At 35.0% G+C, this 20020-nt stretch overlaps 1 protein-coding gene across 2 annotated transcripts in view; it reads right to left on the bottom strand.

Annotated features, from left to right (window-relative positions):
- Window positions 1-4881: 4881 nt before the first annotated feature.
- LOC149578430 (inositol-phosphate phosphatase-like) overlaps window positions 4882-20020 on the bottom strand; it is a 95339-nt gene continuing 80200 nt past the window's right edge. For both annotated transcript variants that reach the window (XM_089829074.1, XM_089829076.1), the window contains exons 5-11: window positions 17171-17255; window positions 8641-8695; window positions 8439-8482; window positions 5845-5913; window positions 5548-5648; window positions 5304-5360; window positions 4882-5215 (exon numbers count right to left, since the gene is read on the bottom strand). In XM_089829074.1, the coding sequence (XP_089685200.1) occupies window positions 5116-5215; window positions 5304-5360; window positions 5548-5648; window positions 5845-5913; window positions 8439-8482; window positions 8641-8695; window positions 17171-17255 (511 nt within the window). In that variant the 3' untranslated portion in view covers window positions 4882-5115. The remainder of the gene's footprint in view (window positions 5216-5303; window positions 5361-5547; window positions 5649-5844; window positions 5914-8438; window positions 8483-8640; window positions 8696-17170; window positions 17256-20020) is intronic.

Genomic DNA, 20020 nt, shown 5'->3' with positions numbered 1-20020 from the left:
TTGAAAGGAAAAGATCGAAGGAGTCTACAACTTTAAGCGGCAAAGTTTGTGATTGTTGATGATATTCTATGTAAGAAATGCCTAGACCTAATGTTCCTTAGATGTGTGGACTCTGACCAACAAGAGAAGTTGCTCTAGACCTTCCATAGCAAAGCATGTGGTCGTCATTTTTCTTCCACAGTAACAACTTTTAAAATTTTGAGTGGATACTATTGGCCAGGTATGTTTAGATCTACTTATAAATGGGTAAATGATTGTGAGAAATGCAAATTATTCAGTAGTAAGCCACATCTAGCTAGTCTCCCTTTAAGACCAGTGGTCATTGAAGAACCTTTCCAACAGTGGGGTTAGATTTTATCAATCCATCAACCCAAATTCTAGTGTTGGTCACACATATTCACCAGCATAGATTACTTTACTAAATGGGTTGAAGTAGTGCTAGTAAAAGCAACATCACAAGTGGTATACAAGTTCTTAACTGAGAGTATTTTGACTCGTTTTGGTGTACCAGTCAAGATAGTGACTGATTATGCACAAAATTTCTTATCCCAAGAGATTCAACTTTTCTGTTATGATCACAGGTCTACTTGTCACAGGCATTTGACTATTTTCCACAAGGCAATGGGCAAGCAGATTCTACAAACAAAAATTTGATCAATATCGTGAAGAAGCTAGTGGATGAAAAAGGAAGAGACCGACGCAAAAGGCTTTAGTAAGCCCTATGGGCAGATAGAACTTCTCCCAAAAGAGCCATGGTATGACCCCTTTTGAGTTAGTTCATGGAGTAGAATTGCAATTATCACTCCCTTTGGAATTGGTCACCTTAAATCTACAGAAGGTGATAGAGGATGAGGTGTTCACTATCTCTCTTGGAAAGCAGATATTATATCTTCAGAAGATAGAAAAAAAAAGAGGAGATCTAGTAGATCAAATTACAAAACACCAAGTCAGAGTGAAGAAATTTTTTTACCGATGAGCAAGACCTAGAAAGTTCATGGAAGGAGACAAAGTATTGTTGTGGGATAAAAGGAGGGAACCCAAAGGAGCACATGGGAAATTTGAAAGCCTGTGGAAGGGACAATTTGTGATTTCTCGAGAGTTGGGATCTAATGCCTTCATGTTGAAATATTTCAATGGTGATGATTTACCCGTGTCCTATAATGGGCAGGATCCTAAATTGTTCCATCTTTAGTTTCAATGTGGTCCACATTGTAAATACCCATTTTCCTCTGTTAATTTCTCTTTTGTTTTTCCTATTTTGTTGTTCCTATTTTTGGGTCCCTTTTCCCATTGAAGTCAGTTCATATGTCTAATCTGTGAAACTAGTGATTCTAAGTTCATACCTGATCCCTTTGCAATCTCAGTTGATATTATTTGTGAAAGCGCAAAGTCCTTTCAGTTTACCCGTCAGCCCAACATGTCCTGTGCAAGGAGGAAGTTGAAGTTGAAAGAAAGTGTCACTTCAACTTCAACTTCAACTTTGTTTTCTTTTTTTCTAATGGTTTTCTCTTGTTTTCTTCTTGCAAGGATTTATTAGGTAAAACAAGCACATTTTTCTAAAACGGTGGTCCCACATTCTTGTCAAGAGCCAAAGATGTAAAAGGCAATAAATGCGATAGATAAGTAGCATGTGTCAAAGTACAAGTTTTCAGGAAAGTAAAAGTAATGATCGGCTAGCATCATTAGAAGTAAGATCACATGTTGATTTGACAAGGATAATTAACTAAAAATGGTTGAGAAGTCTTGTCAAATAAATACATGCGTTGATATTAACGATTTCACACACTTCATATCTGTCAATGATTTCCCAAAATCTCACTCCTTAAATTCTCCCCTTTTTGGGTTTAATTGCTTATCTTACCTTGTCGGAGCCCAAACATCAAGCTGGTAAGAACAGAATTGGAGTGCTTGGCTTTGCAAAAACTGGTGAGTGCATAATTCGGCCTTCTTTGTATATTTTGTTTTCTTGCTCATGGTTTTTGTTAGCTTTCTTTTCAGCATTTGAGTTTGCAATCCTCTGTTAAAACAACCATGACTCTCTTTCGGCCTAAGCTCCCTAAGCCTGAGAAACCCTACTTGTTGAGCCCCTTATCTAAGCTTCGGGATACTTTCCTAGTCAATGTGGACTTAACCAAATTGGTAGAAAGAGTTAAGAATGCACAAGGTGGACCCATATACCAAAAACTCGTCAGTAGTGGTTTGTAGAAGCCGCAACATTCCCGACCACCATAGGATGCCCAAAATTGATTGTTGAGTGTGGGAATCAAGTGATTAATCATGTGGATGATTTTTGTTGTTAGATTTGAATGGTTTTTCAGCTTGTACATTCTCTTCATTTTTATGAATTGATTGTTTAAAGCTTTTTAGTATTTTCTGGAAAAATACTCATTGGGAAGGTTTTCCCTCAAAAGAGGAATTAACAAATATCTTTTCAAAATGGTAGTTGCACCTAATAGTATTTCAAAGCAATACTAAGTAGAGAATCCCTTATGCCTTTGTGGGAATTTAATCTATTAGTTTATGAAGAATTTTCCTCTTTGAGGTTTAAAATCAAAAGAAAACTTGTTTACTAACAATCTGAATGGCTGACACGACCTTATCACTATCGTAATGAGAGCTTGGGCTATTATAACCCTTACCTCCTAGCTTCCACTAAATGCACGTCTTTAAAGGCACTTCAAAGGTCTAGCAAGTGTTGGATTTCTAGGATTGGTAGCAACTACCATTTTGTCTGGGATCAACATCATCATAGCAGTGATAGGTAGTGCAGTAAACTCCTAAGCATATTCAAATGTAGCATAATTTGTAATCTCCACCAAAAACTAGAGTTTCCACAAGGATAATTGCATCTATCTTCCCATGAACATTAGTTGCAAATATCCTTGCAATTCAAGTAATGCCATGGCCATTTATGGAGTAGCAACCATACTAAAACCCTATATGCAATAAAGACGTATGCATACAACTATTCAATGTGTCCCCATTCAAATTTTGCATCGTGTGTTTTATTTATTGAGTCTTCTTGATAAAGATACTGCCAAAATATCTTCTTTAATGTAAGGTGGTCATGTTATTTCGAACTTCCATACAAGATTCCTTACTTCTCTTTGATTTTCAAATCTATTCCTTTACTATAATGAATGATACCTCCCTTATATCTTTTTACTTGTAACAAGCTTGTCATTACAATGCATGAATTGTTCCTTAGTCTAACATTTTCTCTCCTCGTGCCACTCTTTAATTAGGCTTTCCAATCAATCAAAATGATGAAACTTTGCTAAAATACTTTTTGAGCATCTACCAAACATATAAAGGAGATAACAAAGATGATTAAATCCATGTCCAAACACACATGTAACAAAGTCTACAACCAATGATAAAGAAGGGAAAAAATTGAAGAGGAGAGGGGGGGAATGATGATGAGCTAGATGAAGTGAGGACTGAAGAGACCAACTCAACATCAGAGGACATTAGGACCATAAAAAAAGAATAAGAAAGCTAACCAAGACACAACCCATGTGTCAACTACATTCACTATGAACACGGTGGATTTTACTTCTGGTGTGGTCCCTTCCCCAAGAAAATAGAAAGATGACTCAACAATGATGGCGACTTCCCTTGTGTGAGTGGACAAGAACATCAAAAAAATGGTTAACACGGTGGATTTTACTACTGGTGTGGTCCCTTCCCCAAGAAAGAAGAAAGATGACTCAACAATGATGATGACTTCCCTTGTGCGAGTGGACAAGAATGTCAAAAAAATGATTTCTACCCTATGTGTTTGCATGTTAAGACTTTGAAGGCTAAAAAGGGTAATTGTGCCAATTTCTAGGAGTTGTTTACATTAAGCAGAAGATTGGGGCCCTTAAGGAACAATTAGAGACCTTGGATGAGAGCTTTACCACTCTCTATATTCTTGCTCATGGTCACCTATGCACCCGACATCACTCTTCAACTATTGCAACAAGAGAATGAGGAAAACAACATTGGGATAGAGGACTCGGCCAAGCTCTATGGCTTCTTGGTGAATGACTAGGCCAAGGTCCTACTAGCTAAGAAAGGGAAAGAGAAGGCCAATGTTTAGGCCTTGTGTTTTAATTTTTTCTACTCATGATGCTCTACTGCTTGTTATGTCCAACTTATAATTTTATTTTCAAGTCAGGAGGCCTTAGAGACTATTTACTTTTAAGGTTTAATTAATATAGTAGATGTGTAATTAGTTTTTTTATGTGGAAAATATGTATATAGCTCGATGTTTGTCAATTATAGCTGGTTAATGCTTTTCACTGATTGGTTTACTCATGCCACTAGTCGCTATGTGAATATGCATGCTTCTACCTACATTGGGATCATTGTCTAGAATAATATGTTTTTAATATTTTTGGTAGAATAGGTTGCTGGTAATGTTTCATTATTACTTTGTTGTTAATGTTCTTTACCACAGTAATGTACTAAGGGCCAACCCCCTTATTTTTTGGCTGCTACTAATATCCAAAACAAATATGTAAGATAGAATATAGTGTTTGGCATATAATAAAACATCAAAAGGACGATCAAATGGAAGCCCTAATTTGTAAAATTTAGGGCTCCATCAAAGCCTGCAACACAATGGTAACTTGTTTCTTACATTTGTTAATTACAATATAAGTATTAAATGAATATTAAAATTGAGGCAAGAGCCTACAACACAATGGTAACTTGTCAGCCTCTCATTTGTGAGGTCTTGCGTTCAAGTCTACTCAAGCTTAACACATAATAGTAATTAATTTCAACAAATAATAATAACTAATCTAGGCTTTGGCCCATTACCTATCCCAAAAAAAACATTTTTCATTTACATAAATATTAGTTTTATACCTATTAAATATAAACCACAATAAATGGTCTGAATATTAATTGCACCTTTTTTCAATTTAATGTAGTTGTCGTTGAATATTATGAATTGTCAGTAGGCTTTAATGGATGTGGACATATCCCTTTATCCCCTTGGGGGGTCTACATATGTTTATTTTATCTTTTAAGTAATCAAATGGGACAACAAATAGTACTATTCCTATTCTAGATCATATCTTGTCAGTCAACATGATATCAATTTCGATTTTGATGATATCTTTTTCAAAAACCTATTTCGTTCAACTCGTTTACAAATGCATGCTTCAAAAATCCATTTGAGGCAGCAATTTTCTGTGCCATGATGTTAACCTCACCTCCTGATCTGCAATGCCAAGGAAAAAATTACAAGTCAAGCACAATCAAAATCCTAATCTTATTCCTGACTGTCACGGCGATAAAAATGTACTTACGGGTCAAACACACAGCCACCAGCCTCCCGAATGATCACAACTCCTGCAGCAACATCCCTAACAAAGAATATATAAAAAAAATGTTTCTATTAAATTTACTATCTTCATAAACATTTTACTATTCTGATGATGGTTCAAGTGATCCAAAATATTCATATACACAATCAAAACTGAAAACAACATCAATTTTATTTTAGTAAAGATTCTAGTACTTGCAAATGTTGTGCACTTATTTTTAACATACCAGGGACCTCCAAAACCTAACTCGTAGTATATATCAAGCCTTCCACATGCAATTCCACAAAGGTTGAGAGCACAGGACCCAGTCATCCGCAAGGATCGTATCTGCAAAACAGAACATGAATCGTGAAACTTGTTGTAATGTGAGCACTCAGATTGATATTGAAAATCCTGGGCTTTCAAGAGTCAATCCAAACTAAAAGAATCCTATAAAGATGAGGGAATTTCAATTCCTTTCTTTGAACAGTAGTAATGTGAATCCTGAATTAAACAAGCCATGCAATCTTGAGCAAGTAGTAACCTTGAATAATAGCCTATTAATTCGCTTGGTAGTTGCATCAACAGTTTCCTTATCTCGGGCTACACCCACCTGCACATCATAGAATACTATCTTTTATTGAACAACAAAGTGTCGATTTAAAAGGCAGCTATGTAACATTTGAAGCTTCAAACAATCTACCATACTTCTGATTGTTATAATGATTCTTTCTTTAAGAGTGAATTCAATGTTTGCAGCAAAATTCATATTTTACATGCATTATGCAGGTACATCAAGAGGCTCCTGTCAGTTTTCAATCATTGTTAAGGGAGAAGAAAACGCAGTTCAATTTTAAAAAATTGTCCTGAAAATAAGCCACTTCTGAGCTTAATAAAAAACAACAGTCCCTTTTCTATCAGAATCAAATGGACTTGGGAAAAAGATTTTGAGATAGAATGTTTATGCATACTCCTAGTTGAGAAATACTATTTTCAAAGCAATGCATTTGAATAAATGTTTTCTTCAATAAATATCTCGACTTCAGTGCTTCATCTCGTGAATTCTGAGGATGGCATGCTTGAAAACTCAATAATAAGAATTATTCTCATCACTCACACAACATGAAGAATTCTAAATTTAAGTTAGAATATCCATAAGGGATAACAGGCTTTTGATAGTAGAAAATTCCCTACTGCTTAAATATGGAAGGAATAGAACAATTGGGTGCAAGAATGCCACCTCTGCTCTCTCCATCTATCTCCTAAAATTAAAAAACCACAAAACTTGCTTCTCATAGTCCAACGTGGCTTGATACTCAATCAATACTCTTGTGCTCAAGACATACTCTCCGTCTATCTCCTAAAACTCAAAAACCGCAAAACTTGCTTCTCATAGTCCAACATGACAATATTCAATCAATACTCTTGTGCTCAACACATACCCTCAACTCGTATTGGTAACAGTTTGGTGATGCTAAGGTGATTTCCCAAGCCCAAGGAGACAATTATTAAATTTGAAAAGTCAAAATGTTGCCAATTTGTTTCATGCCCACAGCTTGCTCCAACCGAGATGAATTTAGATCTTCCAACAAAGAGGGAAATGTGTACACATTATGTTCCAAGAGAGTTTGTCATGGTTTGGACATGTTTGCCACATTATATTATGAATTTGACAGAATATTTCATCATCTGTGCAAACACACAATTTTGTCAAAGTATAAAAAAATCCTCTGCCTGCCTTGAGAATTCATTTTTTATGTTTATATTTCTGTTTGCCAAGATCTATTCATGCTATGATTTCCTGGTGATTTCCTGGTCCTTAAGAAGCAGAGCATCTAAGATCAAATCTAGCAAGCTACGAAAGTAGAAAAATAAAATCCACAATGCAAATACAATGGACAATTAAAGATGCTAATAAGTAAAGAACGTTTTTCTAATAATGTAAAACCATTTGGGAAAACAAGCTTTTTGTAGTTGGCTTAACATGGAGGAAACTCCATAGTTAAGAACGCTTGAGCTGGAGTGGGTACAGGGATGGATGACCTCCTAGGAAGTCCTGGTGCTAGACCACTCTGAGCATCACCTATATACAATTAGTGATGTGTATTCCATTCTTTCTCATGAGTGATTGATTCTTGTGAACTACCACTCGTGAAACACAGGTCGATGAGTCTGACTTAAAAAATAACATAGTTGAAACCTGATAGCAATATCACAATTTGACTTCTTGTGGAAAATATCTCCTACTTATCAAAGTGAAACCAGTAATTATTGTTTTTAATAAATACAGCATGTAATACTCCAAGGATTGCTGTAAAAAGACAAGCCATATACCCTATCAACATTGTGAACTACCACTCATGAAACACAGGTCGATGAGTCTGACTCAAAAAATACATAGTTGAAACCTGATAGCAATATCACAATTTGACTTCTTGCGGAAAATATCTCCTACTTATCAAAGTGAAACCAGTAATTATTGTTTTTAATAAATACAGCAAGTAATACTCCAAGGATTGCTGTAAAAAGACAAGCCATAAACCCTATCAACAACTGTATAAATCCCCCAAAGCTTTAAAAACAGAAAAAAAAGAAAAAAGTGAGAGCGTAGTCTATGAATATAGAGCACCAGCAGCATCAACAAAAACAACACTGCCAAAACCCCATCATTTTTATGCATGTGCCCATCAGCCATCATTGGACAGAGAAGTAGAAGAATTAGAAGCCTCAAGGAGTGATGGCTTTCCTACCATATTCTGCTTGGCCTCCTAGCTGTGCTGGCACCATTTGTGCAAGTTCCAAGCCATTCTTGTGAACAGCTATTCTTTTGAACAGCTTTAGAGATATCTAAAGAATGATAAATAGAGTGTATCACTTTCATCTGCATAACAATCCTTGAATGCATGATTCACTTTTTACCAGAAAGAGATACAAGACCTATGTATTGTGGATTTACAAATTTGGTTCATTAGGAAAAGGCAAACATCATGAAAAGTAATAGAATATGTGTAGAAATAGCAATATGAATAAAAGCCACGGAAAGCAAGAAACTCTAGACCTACTAGATAACCTCTATCTACATTAACAAATATTGAGGACAATAATTAGGTATTACATTGGCCAAAAAATCCAGCTTACCTCAGCTGCAAGAAGTGCATTTCCTATCTCAGACTGGGAAGATGCTGAGAATTTTTTCAAAAAATGATTTCAGAATAAAAATAAAAATAAACTGCTAGCACTTACTAATACAACCAAAATATATTTGTCAAAGAAGTATATATTGTAGACATGCTTGTAACAATTTATCTCAATGGTCCTTGGATCAGGAATTTTTACTCACAATTTATTGGTTGTCCATTGAGATAGGCGCCCCTCCCACGTACAGCTGTAAACATCTACAAGCATACTAATACAAAGTTAAATAGTATCCTAAACCAGTTATGAAAACAATTGAGAGATGTGTTGATCTGAGGTATTCATGCATACTAATTTTTTTTCTGTGCCTTTCACTAATCTGGTCAAGAACTAGTGCAATCCTCATTAACTAAGTTGACCCATTTCCTCCCTTAAAATCCCAAACAATGCAAGTTCCTAATAAATTATTGTGATTAGCTAATGAAAATGTGGAGATAATGGTGGATGGGTACACTTCTAATACAAGGACAACATCATCATGAAAATTAGAAAACACAAGCCAATGAATAAGGGTACATTTATTACATTTAAATGCAGTAGTCAAAATTTGCAAGTACAGAGATAGGGACGTGGTAATGTGAGAGTTCTCACTGATTCTGAAGCCTAATTTCATTTCAAACACAATATCCGTCACTCATTCTGATTCCAGATTTCTGTTACAAAGACAAGCTTATAGGACAGGCATTTGATCAAATATGTAACCAGTCATAGCATTCAGAATCTCAGATATATTCCTTGATTCCTCAGAGGCATTACATCCAAACCTTGTCCCAGATACTTATGATCAGAAATTCAAATTAACAATCAATTACTCGAGTAAAAAATTTATCAAACACTTGAGTGAATATATCATTCAAACCCTGTTACTCATGTCCCATGGTAATTATGTCAAACACTTTGCATACTATCCAAGGAATCTCAAATTGCTAATTTAATGATTCAGATTTTGTATATACGACACGTAACTTTTTGGCAATGCACAACCAAATACTGTGATAAATGATGGAACAGTTTACCAAAATCTTATTTTGATATAAGCGGCCAAATGCGAGATCTTCCATTACAGTCAATACATATGGAGAAGTTAAGATGGTATATCATAGCAGAGAATACAGTAGATATGCTTTCACCTAGTAGTTCAATTTTCTTGCCTTAATTATCCAATAGTAATTTGGTGCTCAAGGAGGAATGACTATTCAGAGATCTCCTAGTGATGCCCAGACAATGCCATGAATCTTTGCCTTGCCATGAGAACCCCAGGTCAATGAAATCAATGCTGCAAACTTTGCCATCCATACATAGCAGGCTATGTCAATTGTCAATACTCAAGAGACTCCATTTGGATTGTATTCGAACACCATTCCAGATCATATCATGGTCACTGTCCTCTCAAAACGGCTCCTTAAAATATTGCATGCTCACACAATAAACATCAATACTCAGCAGTATATGTAGTACAGCAAGTGTGAGTGTCTTAGTCAACCCGATGATGTTTTCAGAAGAGTCTACTTCTACCACAGCCCCTCTACTCTAAGTTTTTCACTACAAATCTCATTCCCAAGGTCTGAAATAATCTTGGAATGAACTGTAAATCCCAACTTGTAATCTTGAAAGGTAACTCAGTAATATCCCAGGATGGATATTTTTGCAATCTTATCTCAAAAACTAGTTTCAGAATACAACCAGATTGCTTATGCAATAAACTTTCAGATTTGACAGGTAAATAAACAACAAATCCATAAAGAAAACTCTCAGAAACGCCTGTTGTATTATAAATTTCAGAAATTCAATATCATGACCAGAAAAGCTCATGTAAATCCCTCAGAAATATGCTATTGCATTATACATCAGCAATGAAATAACAAACCAAATATCCAATCTTAAAAATTGGTATTATAGTGAGATTGGAAAACGCTAAGAAAGAACCTATATGCACAATGGGAACTCCGTCTAGAATTGGAAAACACTAATAAAGAACCTATATGCACAATGGGAACTCCGTCTAGAATCCACCACAAGGTTGAACCAGGTTTGCATCCGATTAACAAGTAGAGCTTGAAGGTGTTTGTCCTTAGGATCATGAGCCTGAAAACCAAGCTTCCACTTCCTGAAGAAAACTGAAAAACACTCCAACTCTAAGCAGAATCCAAGCATATCTGAAAATGAACGAGACTTCCTCTTTTAATGCTCAAAAGTGACTCTTCAACTCCCTTCTTTAGTCTTTAATCTTATTTCCCCTTTTTGTCACCTTTTCCCCTTTTTAGTTAAAAGACTTTTAAATAGTTTAAATTTTAGCTCCAAAGTCACTTTTAATTATTTTATAAGTTGGACTTGTAATTTTCTAATGTACCCAAAAAAAAAGGACATTACAAACTCCTTGATTGGGAATCTTACATGGCTTCCATTCCATTTAACAATACCATTTATTGAAAACAAACTTCTGATATAAGCACAAACGAACTCTAAATAGATTTCCCTCACAAAGAAGATTGGGTTTCTGCCCAACCTTTGTTTTCCCAAGGGTTTTCCTCAGGGGTTTTGTCCTTAGAAATAGCTCTCACAGTCACACCAGCAACTATAGAGAAATATCGACTAACAAGTAAACACATAAAATGCCAATGGAAAAGGGTTGGGCTCCTTATAAAAACTTCTTAGCTCATTGATGAACCTCCATGCTGAATGTGGGATAAAAACTCACTTTACTTTGTTTCTCTCCTTATAAATCCACTTTAATTATGTTAAATTATAACATAAAGTAACTTTAATAATATTAATCCCCATATAACAATTCCAGTTTCTTTATTCTCCACCAAAAAATTTGATGTGGCCAGAAAATTATCCCTTTGGTCTCTTAATTAGCCTATTGTGATGTGCAAAATAGGCTAATCAATCTTCTCGTGTGATCACTGAGAAAAGGTGGACATTACAGGTTATCATTTATTTTCCTAGCAAACTATAGCTTAACCCTATTCCACACCCAAAATGGAGAATGAAACTAATTGTATCCAACATTGATCCACCTATAGTACCATGGACCAAGTAATTATTTACAAAAAAAATTGTAAATGCACAATCATATTTATGGTGATAAGTAGGAGATATTTCCACAGCAATTCTGATATTGCTATCAAGATTTAACTGTGTATTTTTTGAGTCAATTGATTGACTCATGTTTCAAAAGTAGTGATTCACACATGAATGAAAGATTTGAGCAAGACGAAATACAAATCCACAAAGCCCGAAGAATACCTGCATGTAAAAACCTATCACAAAGAAGAAAAAGACAAGAGGCAAGGGTTTGCTCTGAAAATATGCAAATTGTATTCTCAGAAATGAAAAAGATGCAAGATAATTACAAAATATCAATCCTTATAGAAGGAGATCGAAACCCGAAAAGGGTATCCTAAAAGGTAAATGTTATTTAATAATTACTAATTAATTATTAAATGAGAATGCAAAAGGTGCATAAAAAGAAATCTTAAGAAGAGAATAAAGCGAATTTAATAAATTAAATTAAATTAATGCTTTACTCTAAGACCCCCCCTTAAGATGAGCAACAATGAAGCTACAAACAATGCAGAAAGAGTAAGGAAATTACAATGCAATGCTGAAAGAAAACTTGGATACCGGCAACAAGGCCTGATGAGGTATCCAATCACAACTAAATCTCTATAAAACGGAGAAATAGAGAAAACCCAGTGGGAAAAACTCTACTTGAAAAAGAGATAGCAAAAAAAGAAGGAAGGACTCATCATTGAGACCCCCCAAGGACAACTTCCTTGACCCCAAGCATAGAACGCAGCTGAAGATATTGCGGGGATGCAAGAGATTTAGTGAAGATGTTTGCAACCTACTCAGCAATAGGAATGTACTCCAAGGTCAAGGCGCCATCCTGAATGAAATGCATGTGAAGCTCAATGTGCTTGGTCCGCTAATGCTCAATTGGTTGCATGAAATGTGTATAGCACTCTAATTGTCAGACCATAGAAAGGTGGGACTATCAGGAGAAAATCTAAACTCTGTCATCAACTGTCGAAGCCACAAAACTTCCTGACTAGCCAATACAGCTGCCCTGTATTTTGCCTCTGTAGATGATAATGCGTGAGCATGTTGCTTCTTGCAAGACCATGTGATAGGATCAGAACCAAGACAGAATACAAAACTAGAAGTAGACTTGCGATCATCAATATCACCAGGCCAATCTAAATTTGTGAAACGAACAATGTGAGGCTCCCCTAATGTGTAGTGAATGTTATAACATGTTGTACCTCTAATATACCTCAAGATACGTTTGGAAACTTGCCAATAACTCTCATGATGATCATGGGAGAATCGAGAGACAAGTCCAACCGTAGAGGAAATATCAGGACCTATCAAGTACAACAAACTACCCACAAGTTATTTGTATAGAGTGGAATCCATTGTACGAGTAGAGCAAGTGGTAGATAAAACAACACCCGAATGAAAATTTGTGGGGGAAGGCTTGCAATCAAGCATGTTGAATCTCTGAAGCATATCAAGAGCGTACTTCTATTGGTGATGGCTATCCCATTTGAAGACCAAACAACCTCTAGGCCCAAAAAATAGTTCAGAAGTCCAAGATCTGTCATCTCAAACTGCTCTCTCAATGCTTGTTGAACACCTTGTATCATGGAGACTGAGCTTCCTATGATGATGAGGTCATCAACATAAAGCACAAGTATCAATAAGTCGGCCCCATCACGCTCAATGTAAACTGTAGGATCGAAATGACATCGAGTGAATTGTGAAGCAAGCAAGAAGGAATCCATCTTCTCATACCAAGCCCTAGGGGCTTGTTTGAGACCATATAAAGACCTCTAAAGCCAGCATACTAATGAAGAGTCTTGCACAAAACCATAAGGTTGCTCCATGTAGATCTCCTCATGAACATGCAAAAAGGCACTCTTCACGTCCATCTAAAAAACTATCCATCTGTGTGAAGCTACAAGAGAGAGTACAAGATGAATAGAATTCATCTTGGCAATAGGAGCAAAGGTCTCAGAGTAATCAATACTCTCAACCTGTGAAAAACTCTTTGCAACAAGATGTGCCTTGTACCTATCAATAGAACCATCTGCAGCATAATTGGTACGGTACACACCCATTGGCACCGAACCAACTTTCTTCCTTTTGGAAGAGGACAAAGCTCCCATGTGTGGTTCTTCATCAAAGAAGAGTACTCCTCATCCATAGCCCTATCCCACTCTAAGTGTCCTATAGCCTGTGAAAAACTCTTAAGGGTCATCTGAAATGGCACGACTCAAAAGGCCACTACTTGCAGATGTCTGAGCTACCAATGCCTTCGTCTTAGAACCAGTCGTAGTATCCAACTATGTAATCTCTGATTGCTCTCTAGTCAAGCGATCACAAAAGACCTCAAAAGTAGGCATAGCAAATCTATTCCCCAAAGCATCTTTGGTGGAATAGAAGGTGGACGCAAATATCTGAAAATTCCCTCGAAGCTTAGAGAGAATCAAATAGATGCACTCAGAGTCAGACTTCATTTTCCCACAAGCCTGCAATAAAGATCTCAGTTGCTTGAATTTCATCAAGAAGTCCTCAATGGAGGGAAAAGAATCTAGTATAAGTGAGGTAAGCTCTGCCTCAATCTGAAGTGCCTTGAACTCATTCACTATACCAAACAAGCCTTCAAACTTGGTCCACATAGCTAGAAGTGTATTGCACCCATCAAGAGGAAACTATAGACTGTCGGAGACTTGTAAAGCAATCAATCATATTGACTCATCCATCTTGTTCCTATGTTGCATGACTTGAAAAGGCCTCTATAAAATTGGCTGCATTTCATCTAAACAAGACCACAACCCTTCTGACCAGAGAAGACGTGTCATCAGGTCTTCCATGTGTAATAATTATGAGGAGTCAGAAGTTCTAAACAAGAAGAGGTCTCGGCCATAGTTTTAGGTGTTGAAATTTTTTTTAATGTAGTTTTAGTTTACACAAGTAAATAACAGAAACAATATGACAAAACAACTCCCACAATTCAAAACACCGAACCCCAACTGCTAGAAGGAATGCATAAATGAGAGAAGAGCAAAAAAGCTTCAGATATGAATCACAAATACTTGTTTTTTGTAGGCCAAAAAATGACCAAATGTTGACAGTACTATGTCCACTTAATATTATTCCAAACTGATACCAGATATGGAAAGTAGACAATAAATCATACACTTTTTTAAAAAATAGCACCTAAATACTTGTCCATATGAGCCTGAACGAAGCCTTTGAAGTTGAAAAAATCAGGATTTGAGATTTTCAAAAAAATTCAAAAACAAAGATCACAAACAACCTACACCAATGTGTAGATCATGAAATTCTACCCCAAAACAAAAAAAAATTGCTCAAAAAAAGGAGTCTATATGAGTGAGATATCATTGTTTGAAAATCATCTCTGTAATTATTTTTTCTAAATTGTCATCGTCGCACCTCCAAAAATAAATTAAAAATGCCTTAAAAATGTCAGATCTATTTTGTCAAACCCCCTTTCTCCTTTTTCTCCAAATACTGAAGAAGCTACAACGACCTGGCTTTGATACCATGAAGGATTTGAGTAATACACAATACAAATCCACAAAGCCCAAAGAATACTTGAATGTAAAAACCAATCACAGAGAAGAAAAAGACAAGAAGAGGCAAGGGTTTGCTCTGAAAATATGCAAATTGTATTCTCAGAAATGAAAAAGATGCAAGATAATTACAAAAGATCAATCCTTATAGAAGGAGATTGAAACTCGAAAAGGGTAACCTAAAAGGTACAAAGGTTAACCTAAAAAGGTAAATGTTATTTAATAATTACCAATTAATTATTAAATGAGAACGCAAAAGGTGCATAAAGAGAAATCTTAATAAGGGAATAGAGCGAATTTAATAAATTAAATTAAATTAACGTTTTACTCTAACAATGAATCCATCTCTCATGAGAATAAATGGAACACTTAACACTCATTGGATCTGGGTGATGCTCATAAAGGTGAAGCACTGGGACTTCCCAGGAGGTCACCCATCACAGTACTACTTCAGCTTGAGCATGCTTAACTACGGAGTTTCCACAGTTAAACCCACTCTACTTGCAACTCGTTTGCAAAACCTTCACCAAGTGTTGTGCCTTATGAACCATTCATTAGAAAGCCTCTTAAGCTCATCAAGTAATAAGTAGGAGATATTTCCACGGCAAGTCAACTTGTAATATTGCTATCAAGATTTAACTATGTTTAAACCTTTATTAATAAAGAATTCGATATCAACAAAACAACACATAGATTTTAAGTGTCCAATACCATAATTGAAAATATCATTACTGACAATCTAATGCCAAGGGCCACCAAAAAAATATTGGTGATTTCTCGAAAACTTATTAGTGAAAAAACGACAACTTAAAATTGCTTGAATTTAATTCGAAATGTTTTTTTTTTTTTTTTGCAAAATTCAATAAGGAGTGCATCTATCGAGTTAGTAAATGAGTGTAAACAATAGAAACAAGCTGAATCTACATATATTTAAATGCAAATAGGGTACACAATGGCATCCCCCATGTGGAACGTTGATGACTAGTAGCCTTAAAGTCCGAAGAAAAATTAAAATAGCAAATTGTCTTTGTAAAACCATAACTAAATACAACTACAACATCAAAATAGTCTACATCTTTCTCTTCCCCTTCTCTGTAGCTCTAGTAAAAACTATAGGAGGGGTAGGGTGTCTAGTCGTAGAAGTCAGGTGCAGTTGTACCTCCTCCCTCTACACAATATGTTGTAACTCAACCTCCATCCTAGATTAATACGGTGTTGCTCTAGTAATGACTCCTACTCATCCTCCTCAGTGTCATCCAATCCCCCTACAAATCCACCCTACTCTGTAGCCCGCCTCTCCAAATTGTATATCCCATCCTTTGAAACCATAACCAAATACAAGTACAACATTGAAATAGACTATATCTTCCTCTTACCCTTCCCAATAGCTTTACTAATAAAAGCTATGGGAGTAGAAGTCTAGTGTGGTTTTGCCTCGTTCCTCTACACAATTGGTTGCAACTCAACCTCGGTAATTAGTTAGCAACATCTACCTTTCAGCCATGCTAGACATTTTATTGGATTTTATGGTCTATAGTTTGTCTTACAATTTTTATTTTTAAAGCTTTAAAATACCTTGTTCATTTCCATAATGTTTTGTACGTGTGTTTAGTGTGTCACTGCCACTTTTTGATAATCCATTGAGGTTAGTATAGTTTCATTCTTTCTAACAAAAAGAACAAACATTTATCTGCTCAAAAATAATTTTTCCTCGAATTAGATAACGAATTCTCATTTTTAATTAAATTTCATCAGCTTTTTCTCCATCCCACAAAACCATTCAAAGTTTTCAATAATGTCAAAACAAATCTTCCATAGCTATGGATTTAACCTAAGCCTTGTACATGCATTAACTATTCAGAGCCACAAAGCTATCCTAGATTTTTCAAGCCATTTGAAATGTCTCTGCCCACACGGATTCACCAAACTTAATCACCATTAACAAGCATTCAATAACTAGTCATCTTATCATTATTAGTGGCACACAAAACTTTATTCAGGATAAAAATGTTTTCCTTGATTGCTGTTATAACTGAAACAATGATAATATCAAAACAAACTACCTCTCACCTCATCAATTATTGGATTGTAGACAACCCCTACTGTTGGAACTTTTCCAATTGTGAGCCCAATCGAAATGCAGACAAATGGAAACCTGCCATCAAATGTATGTCATTGTTTACGCATTTGAATATATCAAAAATTGAGCTGACAATTATTTAACAAAAGGACACAATATTTTCCATACCTGCTATTTTTATACCTCCTGATCTTTACGACTTCTATTTTGTTACAATGATTTTAAAACAGGTATTTTCTTTCTGATAAAATGTAAATTGTATTAATCAAATCAAGTTACAAAAACCCTCAAGAAGATGAGAGGGGGCAAAGCAACAAGGAATGAAAGGCAGAGATTATGAATGTTCCAAGAGAGGATTACAGTAAAGGTTAGATATATAATCTTGTGAAGAATGAATGTCAAAAAAGCAGTGGCAATTATAAATTTAGTTGCTATATAATGTCACAAAAAAATGTTACATATATAAAGTACTACTGAAAACCAGTGCTTGATAAATACACATGGAATACAACATCATATCTTTATGGCAGTCGTAGAGGGTGGAAATACTGACTCTTAGTGCATTGATCACCAATATCAGAGCATACTTCTAAAACTCGGTGATCACCAAACTTGCAAGTATATTTGCAGATTGGGTAACAATTTGTATGTTTAAGTCCTGCAAAACAACATTTGCTTGCCGATTCTTCACTTTTAACTCAGTAAGACTTGGCATGTTTCCTCTTCAAACTCATCCAACCAAAAAGAAGTATGGCATAAATTCATGAAATTCTGACTTGTGTTCTGTTTTTCATGAATTTTTGTCTTCATGATCGCAATCTCAGGAGCATCAATTGATTATTGACTGATAGAGAGTGCATGTAATTTTAAGGGTTTGGTTATAAATTGCAGCGTATTTGGACAAGTTCTTTTTTTCCTTTCTTTTTCCAAATTTCAGATTCAGAAGAATGAAAATCCTGTTGTCTGCTGAAATTGTTTTATTTTTTCAATCTCTGGAATTACAGTGTGAAATGCATGACACTGACAAAGAAGAATGGGAAGCTTGGTGTGATCAAAAGTATGTGACCTAAAATTATTGTGTATAAAATGAGAGATATCATACAATTGAAATACCACCTTACTTCAATTATTGTGTTTAAAATGAGAGATATCATACAATTGAAATACCGCCTTGCTTGAATCGCTGTCCAAGATGTCCAATTGTATAGCCCAGTGGAGGGAAAAGTGAAAAGGAAAATAAATATCCAACTTTCTAGTTATGAGAAGAAAATCAAAAGGAACAGGGGAAAGGCAGCAGTTGCATCTGTGATGCATTCGTGCCCACGTTTGATTAATCTCAGGAATCTCTATCTTGCACAGCAGGTACAAAATTCCTTCATGTGATATCCCCGCTAAAATAAGTTTTATGTAACTAAAATATAAATGGATGATTAATATAAATAGTGATATAGTTATAATATTATAACGTCATATTATAATATCACACAATATATTATATTATTATAATAATAACATTAATGAATGAAAATAAATTAAATAATTATTAAATATTATAATATAAAATAATTAAATATTATTTTCAATCAAAATTGAAGTATATAATTACATATATAATAATATTAATTTTAGTATTATTAATAACATATTCATGATTTTAATATTGATAAATAATAATTAACGAAAAGACACCTTATTCTTATAACAAAGTATGTAAAGTAACATTATACACCAGTAAGATACCATGTGATTGATATAAAATGAGTTTGCAAGAAGCTTAACAGAGAAATATTTAACTAAGTCCCAGCAGGGGACATTTCAATTGGTATCATAGCATCAAACCTACCAACAGGGCATATTTAGAAAAAGGGTTTATCATTTTCGGTGCTGGAAATTAGTTATAAGAAATTTTTATCAGAGTTTTATCAAAAACAAAATTACATATGGGAATTATTATACTACCAGCTTATGAGATTCAGAAGGGCAATATGATGCAGTCTCGTCAACAGGAAACAATTTGTGAGATATATTTATGGGTATCTTGCATTGTTTATGGACCATGAGTATATCTAAGGGTATTTTTGTATTTTGTATTCTTGCATTTTTATTTTTAAAGGTTTTTTTATGGTCCATCAATGATAGGAGGGCTATTGGCCTAGTTATATGCCAATCATATAATATGATTAAAAGAGGATTTTGACAGATTTGATGTGTTTTCATAATGTGGAATTATGAATAATGTTTATGAAATTTAATTTATGGAAGAAATGGATCCCTTACATGTGAAAATGGTTGATGGGAAAATGCGACTATAGATTTTGTCTACTGCAGTCAGAAAAAGGTTAAACCCTTTTCCCTTTCACATCCTTTATTTTCCCCTAAGGTTTGCAGGCGCCTTTTGTTTTAACGTAGCCTTGTGTGGAAGGTTGCACAAGTAACACCATGCATGTTATCTCTAGTCTAAAGGGAAAGTGAAACATCCCGAATCAGATATTTACTAGATTTCTCTTTTTTCAATATATTCAGAACTAAACCATTACAGATGTATTACAAAATACAATAAAACCAACAAAATCTCCAATAGATACTAAGTCGTTCTTTCTCAAAATAACATTGGAAATGCCAGCGTATGAAAATACATTACATACGAATAGAATTAAACCTAGTAAACTCACATTACATTCCTTCAAACACGTTATTGTATTATACAACAGCAATACAATAACCAACATCCAATCCTAAATACAGCTTAACAGTCAGATTGGGAAACTTAAGAAAATAACCTGTAAGCACAAGCAAGACACCTGATGCGACATTTCCAAAGACAATGCATTTGCATCCAT

The sequence above is a fragment of the Cupressus sempervirens genome, chromosome 1 (genome assembly GCF_028749045.1).
Source record: "Cupressus sempervirens isolate cs-2001-9-10 chromosome 1, ASM2874904v1, whole genome shotgun sequence".
Taxonomy (NCBI): domain Eukaryota; kingdom Viridiplantae; phylum Streptophyta; class Pinopsida; order Cupressales; family Cupressaceae; genus Cupressus; species Cupressus sempervirens.
Note: the sequence above shows the minus strand (reverse complement) of the source record. Positions and strands in the feature narration are given on the sequence as shown.